The sequence below is a fragment of the Vigna umbellata genome, chromosome 1 (assembly GCF_029865625.1).
Source record: "Vigna umbellata cultivar VRB3 chromosome 1, Vumbellata_1.0, whole genome shotgun sequence".
In the NCBI taxonomy this organism is placed as follows: domain Eukaryota; kingdom Viridiplantae; phylum Streptophyta; class Magnoliopsida; order Fabales; family Fabaceae; genus Vigna; species Vigna umbellata.
In genome coordinates, this window is record NC_142165.1 from 77,964,073 (window position 1) to 77,977,944 (window position 13,872).

Here is a 13,872-nt window from a genome sequence, read left to right on the forward strand (position 1 = left end):
ATCAATAGAAGAAGATAATTCATTATGATTTAGAATTTTTGTTGTATCTTTATATATGGTAACAATTTTAGTTATTATCGTGTTGTCTATGTAAAATTCATTTCAATTTTAATATAATGGTTTGTATATAAAATACACGACAATTCTCATCACCTTTATATTATATGGTGTAGGTCTTCTCTTTTATATTATTTATAAAAAAAATGATGTCCACATGCAAAATTCCACCGTGAAGATTGGCGAAGAATTCTCGTCACCTTTGGAAAAGGTTTAATACAGTGCAAAACTACTCTGAAACCAAATAATCTTTTTTTTCTCTCTCTGTCTCTTTGTGATAAAGAATATGTCGATGGTTCCAAAAGCAAACCCCTTCGAGGACTCCCCTTTCACGGCGCTTTCCACCTCCGGCCTTTCCGGGCACGGGTCGTTTCGGAGCGGGCAGTTCAAGTGGGAGGAGACGGCGGAGGCGCACGTGCTGAAGGGCGAGGTGCCGGGGCTGAGGAGGGAGGAATTGAAGGTGGAGATAGAAAACGGAAGAGTGCTTCAGGTGAGCGGAGAGAGGGTGGTGGAAACAGAAGAAGACAGCGACTCCTGCCGCCGCCTCCACCGCGGAATCTCGAAGTTCAAAAACTGTTTCACGATCCCTCCTCATACCCAACCCGATCGTATGATGGCCTCCATGGAAAACGGCGTTCTCACCATCACTCTGCCAAAGCTCAATCCTCCCATCGCCATTTCCAACTGATAACTTAACAACAATTCTTATCATATCTACTCTCTTCTCTTCATATGTAATATCCGTTGCAGTAAAAATAGACAAAGAAATCTTCATATTTGTTTTCAATGAGATATATATATATAAAAAATAATAAAAAGGTTTGCATTTTTTTGAGTTTCTTAACATTGAAAATGAGGTAAGTAATAAATTAAATAATACGACAGAAATTATTCGATTTTTCATCCTCTATTTTTTTTTTTCAGTTTTTTGAAGGTTCTTTTCCTCCTGTATCTTCCGAATTAGATAACTCTGATATTGGGCTTGGGCTTTTGTTGGTTTTTCTGTACTGTGGGCCTTAAGTAGTTCATATCCATAAGTACATGGAAACAAAAGACCAGAACCTTCTCAATATTGCTGGGTAAATATAGAAGTTTGTGGAATAATCTGAAAGAGGTAAAACCATACCAAAGTGAAACCAGAATTTTCTGGAACATACTACATTATCTTTTTACTTCCTATAAATACTGCATCAATTCCTTCGCTTGTCATCAAATCACAAAAGTATAATCTGCTTACCCTTTCCCTAAATCTCCCAACTTTCGAATTTCTGCAAGTAATAGAAACCGAAGATGTCACTGATTCCAAGTTTGTTCGGTGGGCGAAGGAGCAACGTCTTCGATCCATTCTCTCTGGATGTATGGGATCCCTTCAAGGATTTTCCTTTCCCCAATTCTCTTTCTTCTTCCTTCCCTGAATCTGGTCGGGAAAATTCTGCATTTGTGAGCACTCGTGTGGATTGGAAAGAGACTCCGGAGGCACACGTGTTCAAGGCTGACATTCCGGGACTGAAGAAGGAGGAAGTGAAGGTGGAGATAGAAGATGATAAGGTTCTTCAGATAAGCGGAGAGAGGAACTTTGAGAAGGAAGATAAGAAGGACACGTGGCATCGTGTGGAGCGTAGCAGTGGAAAGTTTATGAGGAGGTTCAGATTGCCTGAGAATGCAAAAGTGGATAAAGTGAAGGCTTCAATGGAAAATGGTGTTCTCACTGTTACTGTTCCCAAAGAAGAGATTAAGAAGCCTGATGTCAAGGCCATTGAAATTTCTGGTTAAGTTTACTTTGTTACATTGTTGGAAATATGAGAATGTTGTGTTGTTGATGCTATAAAGATGCTGTTAATGCTTGTTGAGAAATAAAATTTCGTTTTGATCATACCTTTTGGTAAAGGGAATCTGCTTCATTAGACATATGGACCATGGCAAGATCTCTTCTTAAAATAAAATTTATCTACTAAACAAATTAATTTCATATATTCACAAATTCGATCATAATTTTTTTTAATGTGAACTTTAATAAAATGATATTTAATTTCAAAATACTTACTTGTAAAATGCTTTAGAATATTGAATTACATTTTTAGTTAGATTGATAGTATTAATGTTATTGAATTTAAAAGGAATATTATCTAGTTTTAAGTCACGGTCACGTTGCTCCAACCTTAAAATTTGAATGTAGCTGTAATATGTACAATTTTCTTTATCATGTCATAAAATCAAACTTCCAAATGAATGATTAAGTTTAAAAATAACAAAATTTGAATAAGAAAACCAATCAGATTTAAAAACGTATCACGTGATCTCACAAGTCACATATATATTTCCTGTTAAATACTTTAAAAAGAGAATTGAACTGTATATTCAAGAATTTTGAAAATTTTACAAAATTGTTAAATTGAAAGACAAGGCATGTTTGCGATAAGATAAGTGGTATAATTTATTAAAATAGAGAATAAATAGTTTTCGACAATTTAACATATTAATCGATTATCGAAGATAAGTTAAAATAGCAATGTTATTTTTACATTTTAGGATAAACAAAAAATATTTAGGACATCTAGTTTTTTTTTCTTGTGTAAAATTTAATCTTAAATAATGATTTAGTGAAAATTGATAAAGTGTGTCAAAAATTCAATTTAACTTCAGATAGGTGTATAACCTCTTGATACGATATGTTTTTCTAAAAGTAATTGTATTGCTCGTATAAACAAAAGATATTGAAAATACGTTTTTATAATATTTTCCTATCTTTTTTAATGTTCTTTTAAAGTAATGTTCTTTTGAACTAATTTATCTCTATAAATAAAGAAAAAACAACACAAATAAGAAAGTATTATTTGCATATGTTAAACATTTATTAGTTTTTAGCTTTATACATATACTTTGTTTTAGAGTAACATTATAAGTTTAAGATGTTTATATTTAGTGTGTTATTTTAAATAATTTCTTTTTAATAATACTATTTTATTAAATATTATTGTTATACTTCAAAATAAAGGTTGTTAGACGTTTTGTCTTAACATCACATTACTATTTAATTAGATTCAATTGAACTTCAATCCTTTATGTCAATTTAATCAAACTCAATTGAACTTCAATTTCATCTCGTGATCCTTTTGTTGTTTTTAAAATTAAAGGTTTATTATACTGAGAGAACTTAACATACTAAGATAAATGAATTTTCCTAACAAAATTTGTTAAAACTCTTGAGTAGAATACTTTACAATGAAAAACCAAAAACACATCGACTAACTCTGTAGATAACACAAATCACAATTAAACAGAATTAGACATAATCAAATTAAAGATAATTAAGTAAATTAATTCACAGCTTTTTTATCTTTCCATATAATCATTAACTATTTGATTAAAAATATAAAAAATTATAAAAAAAATATCAGTTTTTTATATCATATTCTTACTCCAACTTGTTCATATAATGATAACATCTCGTCATATAGAACAATTACACCATCTCGTTTTACACTCAAATTGTTCCAAATAATCTTTTTATATCAACATTATAATCAAAGATGTATAAACAATACAAAGATTTTCGAAGAGAAATGTAAGTTAGAAAGATTTGTACCACCATGTATGACTTGTAATTAGGAAAATTTTGATAGCTTATTTCATTAGGTGTAGATTTATAATACCAACAATTCTAATTCATTAGTGTAATTTTAGAACTTTAAGAAAGGTGAGTGTTATTTATGATAGTTTTAAAAAGTAAATATATTTAAAAATTATAATAAGTGTAAATACCATTTTCTTAAAATTATAAAAAAAGATAATTATTATCCTAATTGAACGTTTAACTGAATAAATTGAAAACCGATCACTATGTCATTGCCTTCTAAGATTTTTTTTTTTCATAATTCAAGGAGACTTTTAAGTAAAAGACCAGACAACCGTTACCAAATAAAGTTTTTTTATTGAGGTTCTTCAATTAAATAAATAAAGTTTATTTTTTGTCTAGTTCAGGCAAGAAGCTATAAAACTATTTGATGGATGCTGATAGGCGTAGTAGTGGAAAATGAGTCAAACACTCAGACATGAACATACATATGATTGCTGGAAATAGTAAGATTAAAAACTCAATTATAATAAAAGGGTAAAATGCAATAGGAGCTGAATTCTCTGCAATCTGAAGGAAATGTATACTTCATCAATTTCAAAAGGAAAAATTTTTTTAACAAAGGAAAATTTTTTTTACCAACTTTTTTTTTAACAACTTTTTTTTTTGACAATTTCTTTTTTTTACAACTTTTTTTACGGATCCTGATCAGAAATATTCTTACAAACCAAAGTTATCAAAATGAAATTTTATTCCTCAGCAACCATTACTTGTATTTTACACCATCTTTCTGTAACATCAATCACACCCAAAATCCATACAAAACATAACACTGATTTTGAAGGAATTAACTAATTAAGCTTAACCAGAAATTTGAATGGCCTTGACTTCAGACTTCTTAACATCTTCCTTAGGAACAGTAACAGTAAGAACACCATTCTCCATAGAAGCCTTCACTTCATCCATTTTTGCATTCTCAGGCAATCTGAACCTCCTCAAGAACTTCCCACTGCTACGCTCCACGCGATGCCACGTGTCGTTCTTATTTTCCTTCTCAACGTTTCTCTCTCCGCTTATTTGAAGAACCTTATCATCTTCGATCTCAACCTTCACTTCCTCCTTCTTCAGTCCTGGAATCTCAGCCTTGAACACGTGTGCCTCTGGCGTCTCCTTCCAGTCCACACGTGTGCTCACAAATGCAGAATTTTCTCGACCAGATTCAGGGAAAGGAAAATCCTTGAAGGAATCCCACACATCCAGAGAGAATGGATCATAGACGTTGCTCCTTCGTCCACCGAACAAACTTGGGATTAGCGACATTCTTATGATTATAATATTTGGCAGATATTTAAATCTTTCCACAGGCTGTAGCGTGACCGTATTCAGTTAACTCTAGTGTTTGATGATGACTGAGAAACTGATGCAATGATATTTATAGGAAGTGCAAGGATAATGTAGAGTGTTCCAGAATATTCTGTTCTCATTTCCTTCATTCTTTCCGGTTCGACATCATTCTAAAAACTTCTAGACTTATTCCGCATTTCTATAAAGTTCCTGTGCTTTTCATTTTATTCTGTTAATTTTTATTTAATTATTTTTATCCACCCATTACAATGTATTATAGCAAAAAAATATTTTGAGAATTTTACTGGAATAAATATTTCATATAAAAATTCTCTGAAAATTTTACTGAAATAAATATTTTGAGAAATTTTTAAGAAAAAATAACATTCACAACAGAATTTCATGAAAAAATGATATATAAATTTTCTTAAGAAAAATGTATATTTCCACATATTGAGCTTATGAAACTTAATATATAGTTTTATGTAAAGTTGAAAATACAAAATTAAAGAGTAAATTTATTAGAAGGACTTCGTATGATACCACAAATATACAATAGAAATTTTAACATCACATAAATAACTTTATACGTAAATAATAAAATTCACATAAAGAAATATTTACATAAGTAATATTTGTTTTATTAATATTTTCAAATTAATGATATACAACTAAAATAAAGGAAAACATATAAATTTATATATGAATTTACAAAAAGAAAATATACAAAGATATTTTCAGAAAGATAATTAAAAAATTCATAAATTTATGAAACTCAAAAGTTACTTTATAATCATCTTACTTCATCAAAACCACTCAAACAATTAAATTCAAGGAAATTACTTAATTATGAAATCCCAAAAATCAGATTCAATCAATAAAAATTTTACTCATCTAACTCTTCTATCATTATTTTCAAATCAATTTCATAACATAACAATATCAACTATTAATAATTTCATAACATAACAATATCAACCATTAATAACTTCATAGTACAAAACCATTAATAAGGAAAGCTAGTTAATTTAATTATGATTTTTTATATATGAGATTGTTGTTTGGATGGTTACATGTGTGGGAAATTGCATGATTGATTTTTCTGCATTGATTTTATGCTTGCTGAAATCTGTAAATTAGTTGGAAGTCTTTTAAGATGTATTCTGTCACTGTTTGGTTCTGGTTTTAAGGAAGTGGAAAGGTGAAAATGAGACTTTGGGGTAGGGAGAGAATTTGGTCAGTGGAGAAAGTCTAGACAAGTTTCTTTAGACCTGTTAGAACCATTAAGCCTCTCTAAAATGTGTCAAAAGTGAAAAATGGATGTTTGGTCATTGAGTGGTGATTATGCATAATTTGGAATATGATACGAATTTCTTAGGATGATGTTAGAAAGGTTGAGGTATCCTTGGATAGGTGTAATTTGGTATATGAATCATGTTTGGAGGATTAGAAGTTGGGAAGTGGTAGGACTTGGTGAAGATAGTGGTTGATCATAATTGTGTAGCTATTCTGCAGAATTATGCAGATCGCCAAGTTTCATTCATTAATCGTTCGACTTTCTTCTTGTGTTCGGTTTTAACTGGGTTCTACTTTTGTAGAGCTTGAGTTAATGACCGACCAGTCTTGTACTCGTATTCTATTTTAGTCATAACGATCGTTCTTAGTGAGGTGTGTGGTCTCTTAATAGCAATCGGTTTTAGTGGGTTGTGGGATCTTTTAGTAGTGATAGGCCTTAGTGGGTGTTTGGTCTCTTAGTAGCAATCGATCTTAGTGGGTTGTGTGGTCTCTTAGTAACGATCGGTCTTAATGGGTTGTGTGGTCTGTTATTAGCGATCGATCTTAATGGATTGTGTGGTCTCTTAGTAACGCTCGTTCTTGTACTAGTGCTCGACCTTGTACTTGTATTAGTGCTCGGTCTTAATGGATTGTGTGGTCTTAAATGCGTTCGGCCTAAGTTATAGGTGTTCGATCTAAGCGTTCGGTCTAAACTTAGTATTTGGACTACTGGTAGTATTCGGTCATGATGTGGTACTTAGAATCCTCTAGTTGTCGGTCATTAATAGCACTCGATTTTCTCTTCATCGATATCTATTATTGACCGTTCGGTCTCCAACATTCACAGGGTGTTCGTTCTTATTCTACTATGTTGGTGATTTCTGTTTGGCCTATATGCATAGTTATTTCAGTGTGTTGTTTTAATTAATTGATCCAATTGCTTTGATGGCTTATGTATGTATTATCATAATGGTATAAAAAGGAAACGTATGGTATGATAATTGTAATATGGATGTGAAAGAGAATTCCAAGGAGGAATGTCTCAGTGATTTGGTATCAAGGTGGTGATAAAGTATGAATATGGACAACGAAATCCAAGACGTTCATCTTGACATTCTATAATGATTATCAAGTCTTAAGTAGAGATGGGTAAGTTATGTCGTGAGAATAGTAGGAGGTCCTAGCCTATAGGGTCATAGGTGAGTTATAACGGATTAACCCCGGGTGACAGCTGATAGTTTTTCAGTTACTACACCCTCGGATGCACGAACAGCCCAAGCTACAAATTCATACAATCCGGATGGTCAAATCAAGTGCTCGGTCATTGCATGATTATAAGTGTTGAATGTTACATGATTATGTATTTGTTGAACTTGCATAATAACTGTAATCAATTAAATAACTCTTGCTTACCTTTTTTTTCTATCTTGTTCATGTTTTCCGTTTGGTACTCTGTATTTGCGATAATCACCTTGTGGATGTGAGCAGAGGGAGGTGAGTGTTTGTTGGAGGAAGCGCTAGATGTGAGGACCTGTGGTATAGTCTATAATCATTCGGTCATATATATATATATATATATATATATATATATATATATATAGTATGTATAGACCGTTCGGTCATGTATATAGTTTTGCAATTAGGGTAGACTTTTGTAATGTTTAAATTTATAGTTATATTGTGGATAAGTTAACTTTATTTCTAGAAACTGTTCTACAATATTATGGTGTGATGAATCTTAATTATATAGTTTTGACTATATTTTTGAGATGTTACATTAATGGTACCAGAACACCTCGTTCTTAAAATGACTTGGGAGTTGTGGGTTTGTCATGCCTTTCCTGTGAAAAGTTGAGTCTAAATGGTATATTCTACCATTTCCTACAAGTCTAGATGGTAAAATTGTGTATCTATCTGAAAGTTTTGAGAACAAAAAATGTCTTGATAAAAATAACGAGGATGCAAACTTATGACTTTTACCAGAGATGATTTTCCTTTCTTAATTATGAAAGTTTGGGGTAAGAAAGAATTGGGGTTCTAAAGTTGTTTTCTATAGAAAATTTTGTCTTGTTCTTGTTTTTGTGGTAGTGTACTATGTTTTATAGTAGTAAAGGAATGCAAATTCAAGAATAACTTGACTTGTATACCTTCATTAGAATTGGTTTAAGTCTTTGAGACAATTACTTGCCTCGAAGATAAGGAATTAGGTTTAAATTTCGCAAAATAGGTAGAAATATTGGTAATCTAGAAGTTATTTTTTGTTTTGAGTAAAAAAGTTTTTAAGAAGAGTTAGAAGATCAGATATTATATGTTTCACAATAAAAATTGAGTTCAAAGGCTAGAATAAAATGAGCTTTGTAATAATAAGGTTTGGAAAATATATAAGAAGGGAAAGAAAGGTAGGAGAGAAATGAAATCGAACGGTAAAATACAGGGAGTGATGGACAAGGAGGAGTGACCAAGCCAAACATTCATATCAGATAAATTACTTAATTAGCCACCGTTCTAGAGTTTAGTAGAAAATGTGGTTCTAAACTTTTAGCAAGGTCTTATTTTAAGATTGCTCTTTCAACACATTATTATTGGAACCGTGAAACTGCAAAGGTTTGTGCAGATACTGATAATAACGAAATTCTAAAAGCTATAGTTAAGAAAATGAGATTCTCAGCAATAGCTATCAATCGTGTAACAGAGCACAAATTACCCACAAATTGATTCACACAAGGTCCTAAACATAACAAAAAGACACGTGTTTCTACCGGAAAATATTTTGGTGGCTTAATCAGAGATTTCTGAATTTGGTGGAATCAGCCACACGAAAAATTCAGTTGCAAAGACAATGGCAAGAACAGCTAAATTCTTCTGCAATGAAGAAAAACTCATGGAAGTAGAAAGAAATATGGCTAAAAAATATGAGGCTTCTGAGTCTTCTTTCTCCCCTCCTCCTTTGATTCTGCAAACTCATCCCTCCAAAAGTTGATATTATCATCAGCGAATGCTATCCATTTTCAATTAAAAAAAACATAGGTAATTATAATACAACAAGTTAATTCAAGAGATATCTGTTACATTAACTTCTAACGCAAGTACATATATGAAGAAATTCTAAGACATTCTCAGGTGAAAGGTTCTTCAAATGATATTATATTTCTCAAGAACCATAACCATTGGTTACATTTTACTGTATTTTTATTGTGTCACTCACTCACAACATCCTCACCAAAACAAAAAGACCTTTTATTGTATCACTCACACACAAGTTCTTCAGCAGAACAAAAAAGACGCGATCATCAACAAAGTAACATTGCTTAACCAGAAATTTCAATAGACTTGACCTCAGGTTTCTTAATCTCTTCCTTAGGAACAGTGACAGTAAGAACCCCATCTTCCATTGAAGCCTTCACCTGATCAACTTTTGCATTCTCCGGCAATCTGAACCTCCTCAAGAACTTCCCACTGCTACGCTCCACACGATGCCACGTGTCGTTCTTATCTTCCTTCTCAACGTTCCTCTCTCCGCTTATCTGAAGAACCTTATCATCTTCCACCTCAACCTTCACTTCCTCCTTCTTCAGTCCCGGAATCTCAGCCTTGAACACGTGTGCCTCTGGCGTCTCCTTCCAATCCACACGGGTGCTCACAAATGCAGAATTTTGGCGAGAAAATTCGGGGAAGGAAGCAGAAAGAGAATTCTGGAAAGGGAAATCCTTGAAGGGATCCCACACGTCCATGGAAAAAGGATCAAAGACGTTGCTCCTTCGGCCAATGATACTTGGAATCAGAGACATCTTGAATTTCTATAACTAGACGAAATCCGAAAGCTGGAAAATTTAGTGAAATGGGAAACACGTAATTCTTTTCTTGTTCGATGATGTATAGAGGAACCGATGCGGTATTTATAGAAAGTGAAAGGATTATTTAGGATGTTCCAGAAAATTCTGTATTCCCTTTGGTTTCTTTTCGAAGCTTTCAGTTTCTTCCACAGACTTCTACTTTTACCCAGCATCATTGAGAAGGTTCAGTCTTTTATATACATCATTCTGTTTGTTTTTTAATGTTATTAGTGGAATTAAATTTAATATGTAAAAATAAATAATAATTTAAAAACAAAATATTAAATAATTATTTTAATTTAAGAAATAATTAAATTTAAATTAATGATTATTTAAAATATAAAAATATAATATAGATATTTTAAATTTATTTTAATATTAAAATATTGAGAAAGAAATATTTACCAAAATAAGAAGAATTTCATCAATCAAAATAGTACAGTACGAATAACCGATAAACTTTGGGAAAAACTTTTTTAATCACTATTTTTAATAACTTTTTATAATAAGTTACTTACATTGATTCGTTTCAAATATATGAATCAATAAAATAGTAATACGTAGTCTATTTTTAAATATGTTATCTAAAAAACATGTATTATCTTCTATTTAAGTTGGATAATAATATTTTTGACAATATTTTTTTTTATAACATTTTAACATCAGTGTCATTCTGTGATTGGTCTAAAATTATTTCATAATTCATAATAATAATCATAAACACCAACATGAACTAATTACAGAATGACACGTAAATAATGTTAAAATATCATTATTAATTTAAGTTTTAGTATATTTCATAACTTGTACGCTTGATATTGATCATGCCCCCAAATTATATTACTACAGAAAATTGTTACAATGACTTTTGTTTATTAGTTTCATAATTATTATTTTACATATGCTTAATTGCATAAATATATCACATTTTACGGTAATTTAATATATATTGCAAAAGGATTTAAGTTTTTCTTGATATTATTGTACGTGTAAATTTATTTGTTCATGTGATTTGTTTTGAGTTGAAAGTATTGTGATATTATTATTTTATTATATTGTTTATATGATGAAAAGGATTAAGAGTGGTGGGAATAAAATATTTTAACTTTAAATATCTATTTTGCTGAAATAAAAAAAAAGTTAGTATTAGTTATTATCTATTTTAGTGAAAAATTATTAAATAAACTTTTAACATTTTTCAATGTAAAATTGATATTTAGTTGTTATACATTTTTAAGAACTATGAAAAGGTGGAAGTAAAGAGAAAAAGTTAACATTTTTTTCCCACTGAGACTATACATTAATTTTGAAATGTTTTTGAAGTTTTTAAGGAGGAAGTATATGGGTTCTTGATGAAATGGTAACGGAGTGGTTCTTGATTTCCTTCTTAGATGATATTGTTGTACTGCTACAATTTCAAAACCTTTTTTTTAACATTTATGTCCAAACTTTCCTAGTTCAATTATTAATGAAAAATAAGAAATACATGATATCCCCAGGTATATTAGATTAAATTCAGCCACAAACATCTAAATATACTACTCCTAATTTTTTTATTTTCTATTTTTAAAAACTTCCTTTAACTTGTTTGCATTGAGACACTCTTTACACATAGCTTTAGGGATGTAAACCTTGGGTAAGCCATCAACCATTTCTCATTGGCTTAGTTGAAATAAATCTTTAAAATTCAGATACCCAAATAGTAAATATCGTAAATGCCACAACCAATAACCATTATGTTTTGTTCTCCGTAAAACATTAATGTTTGATAACATTCATCATGACACAAAATGTCCTATTCTAAGACAGATGTGTTTGGATTATGAGTCCTTTGTTTTGATCAAATATGTTGAAATAGTTATCAAACATCTTTGTAACAAACTCTTTATGTAACATTCGATTTAAATTGAGCAAGTTTGTCTTCAATTCTAGCACATACAACATCTCTTCAATTACAACTTTTCTTTAATTACCATCTTTAAGTTTATCCTTCCAAATCTCTTTGTTGTTAGGCTTATATCATTAGAAAATTTAATCTATCCTTACACAATTTCATTTATTTTCAAAAACCATTCCTTTCTTCTAATTATGAGTTGAACAACCTAAATCCAAGTATCAAATATATCCTCTGATTGATTGTAATTTTTTTAGCCATCAACATCACAACTTATGAATATGATTGACATATCATCCTAGGTCGAATGAACTTTGTTTTTTGGTTTGTTTTTCTCTTCATCTCCTTTCTAACATTATTTTGGCAAAATGATGCCAAATCTTTTACAATTGTTGTATCTCATGTTTTTATCAAATTTTTATTCCTTTTCTCCATAAGTGCAAGACTTGTAATTCTTGTATTTGTTAGAATCACTAAAATCTCCGCTTTGTTGTTTTTGTAATTCTTTATGTTGGAAATTATTTTTCCTAACATTATTGGACCTTTTCTTGTCTTTATACTGAAATTGTGTCCGTAGAAAATGGTGTACGTTCATTATTCATTATTCATGTGTTTCAAATGTGTTTCAATGAATGTTGCAGTTCTCAATCTCATAGTCTCTAAATCATATGTTTCTTCAATGGCTATAACCACGTGGTCAAATTTTGGTGGCAACATTCTCAAAACACATTAGTCTGAAAAACTATTCCTACATACCCACATAACATTTACATTCCTCCATACCCACATAACATTTACATGTTCATGCATTTTGTCAAAATAATATGCCACAATAATCTTCCACACTTTATTCTCATCCATAGTCAACAATTCAAATTGTCTTTACAGGTCCTGTAACCTCACTTTCTTATTCTTATCACCGTTACCATAAGTCTTTATCAAAGTCTCGACAATAGCTTCCTTTAATATTTTATTGAAATTTTTTAAACTTACACATTGATATATCAAGATTTTGTTGCACATTGTGATTTCTTTTTCTTTTTATCAGAAGCCTTCTTGCTACCCCTTCAACTATTGCCAATCATCAAACATATTGACATCTAAACTACTACCAATCATCAAACATATTGGCATAAAAAATTGGCAATATCCCCTTTATCATTCTTCCTAAACCAGTCATAATTACTTTTAATCAAGTCTTGAAGCTTCTTCTACCTTCTTCTATCACCAAAGAGTTTGAAGAATACTCCCTCTGAGTTACACGTTTATCAGCCCTTGATTTCATAGGATTTTTTCTCAAATGTTCTTGTTAGTATTTTGAGGTTGTGAAAGTAATAGTTGATAGGATAGAGAAAATGTAGAGATAGTTGAATGTAGAAGTAGTAGTTGGAAGAAGTGTTGTAGTTGTCTTTAGTTGTAGTAGATGTTGGTTCATACAAATGGTAGATACTGACTTGCTTACAAATGATCCAATCATCCCTATTTATACTAGTGGCATCTCCTTAACCAATGGTTAGGATCTTGCCACCACAACATTAATCTAAGGGTCATTATTCATTCTCTAGCAATTTCTAAAACATTCCTATAATTCTAAACTTATCTAGATACTTCTTATGGATAAGCATCCATAGATATTTTATACATCATTCTAGAATCCTTCTAGATAGGATTTTTCTAGAATTCTATTTTGGGCCTTCTCTATTCTTGGGCCTTCTTTAGTCTTGGGCTTTTATCTTACAGGCCCATTTTACATTCTAACTCTTTTTTCTTAGGAGCTTCTACATTCTTCTAGAATTTGCATTACACTTTATCACTCCTCCTTAATGCAAATTCGGTAACTCCCAGCATAGTGAGTAGTAGTTCAAATCTTGGTCGTGGTAATGCCTTCGTAAAGA

At 31.0% G+C, this 13,872-nt stretch overlaps 4 protein-coding genes across 4 annotated transcripts; 2 read left to right on the plus strand and 2 right to left on the minus strand.

The window, feature by feature from the left end:
* The first annotated feature begins 246 nt into the window (after window positions 1–246).
* LOC148206469 (17.4 kDa class I heat shock protein-like) lies at window positions 247–1,434 on the plus strand. Its single transcript, XM_088104317.1, has one exon. It carries the CDS (start codon window positions 344–346, stop codon window positions 743–745), a length of 402 nt encoding a protein of 133 aa, XP_087960443.1. The 5' UTR covers window positions 247–343; the 3' UTR covers window positions 746–1,434.
* On the plus strand, window positions 1,348–1,930 carry LOC124833735 (18.5 kDa class I heat shock protein). The gene has a single exon (XM_047308275.2). The coding sequence runs from the start codon at window positions 1,348–1,350 to the stop codon at window positions 1,828–1,830; it is 483 nt and encodes a 160-aa protein (XP_047164231.2). The 3' UTR covers window positions 1,831–1,930.
* Window positions 1,931–4,334: 2,404 nt separating this feature from the next.
* Window positions 4,335–5,088, minus strand: LOC148206470 (18.5 kDa class I heat shock protein-like). The gene has a single exon (XM_088113622.1). The coding sequence runs from the start codon at window positions 4,949–4,951 to the stop codon at window positions 4,493–4,495; it is 459 nt and encodes a 152-aa protein (XP_087969748.1). The 5' UTR covers window positions 4,952–5,088; the 3' UTR covers window positions 4,335–4,492.
* A 4,283-nt stretch (window positions 5,089–9,371) lies between these two features.
* Window positions 9,372–10,281, minus strand: LOC148206471 (18.5 kDa class I heat shock protein-like). Its single transcript, XM_088104318.1, has one exon. The coding sequence runs from the start codon at window positions 10,036–10,038 to the stop codon at window positions 9,559–9,561; it is 480 nt and encodes a 159-aa protein (XP_087960444.1). The 5' UTR covers window positions 10,039–10,281; the 3' UTR covers window positions 9,372–9,558.
* Between the last annotated feature and the right edge of the window lie 3,591 nt (window positions 10,282–13,872).

Bases quoted from the DNA above. Each gene is read 5' to 3' on its own strand.
- LOC148206471 (XM_088104318.1), bottom strand. From the start codon at position 10,038: ATGTCTCTGATTCCAAGTATCATTGGCCGAAGGAGCAACGTCTTTGAT.
- LOC148206469 (XM_088104317.1), top strand. From the start codon at position 344: ATGTCGATGGTTCCAAAAGCAAACCCCTTCGAGGACTCCCCTTTCACG.
- LOC124833735 (XM_047308275.2), top strand. From the start codon at position 1,348: ATGTCACTGATTCCAAGTTTGTTCGGTGGGCGAAGGAGCAACGTCTTC.
- LOC148206470 (XM_088113622.1), bottom strand. From the start codon at position 4,951: ATGTCGCTAATCCCAAGTTTGTTCGGTGGACGAAGGAGCAACGTCTAT.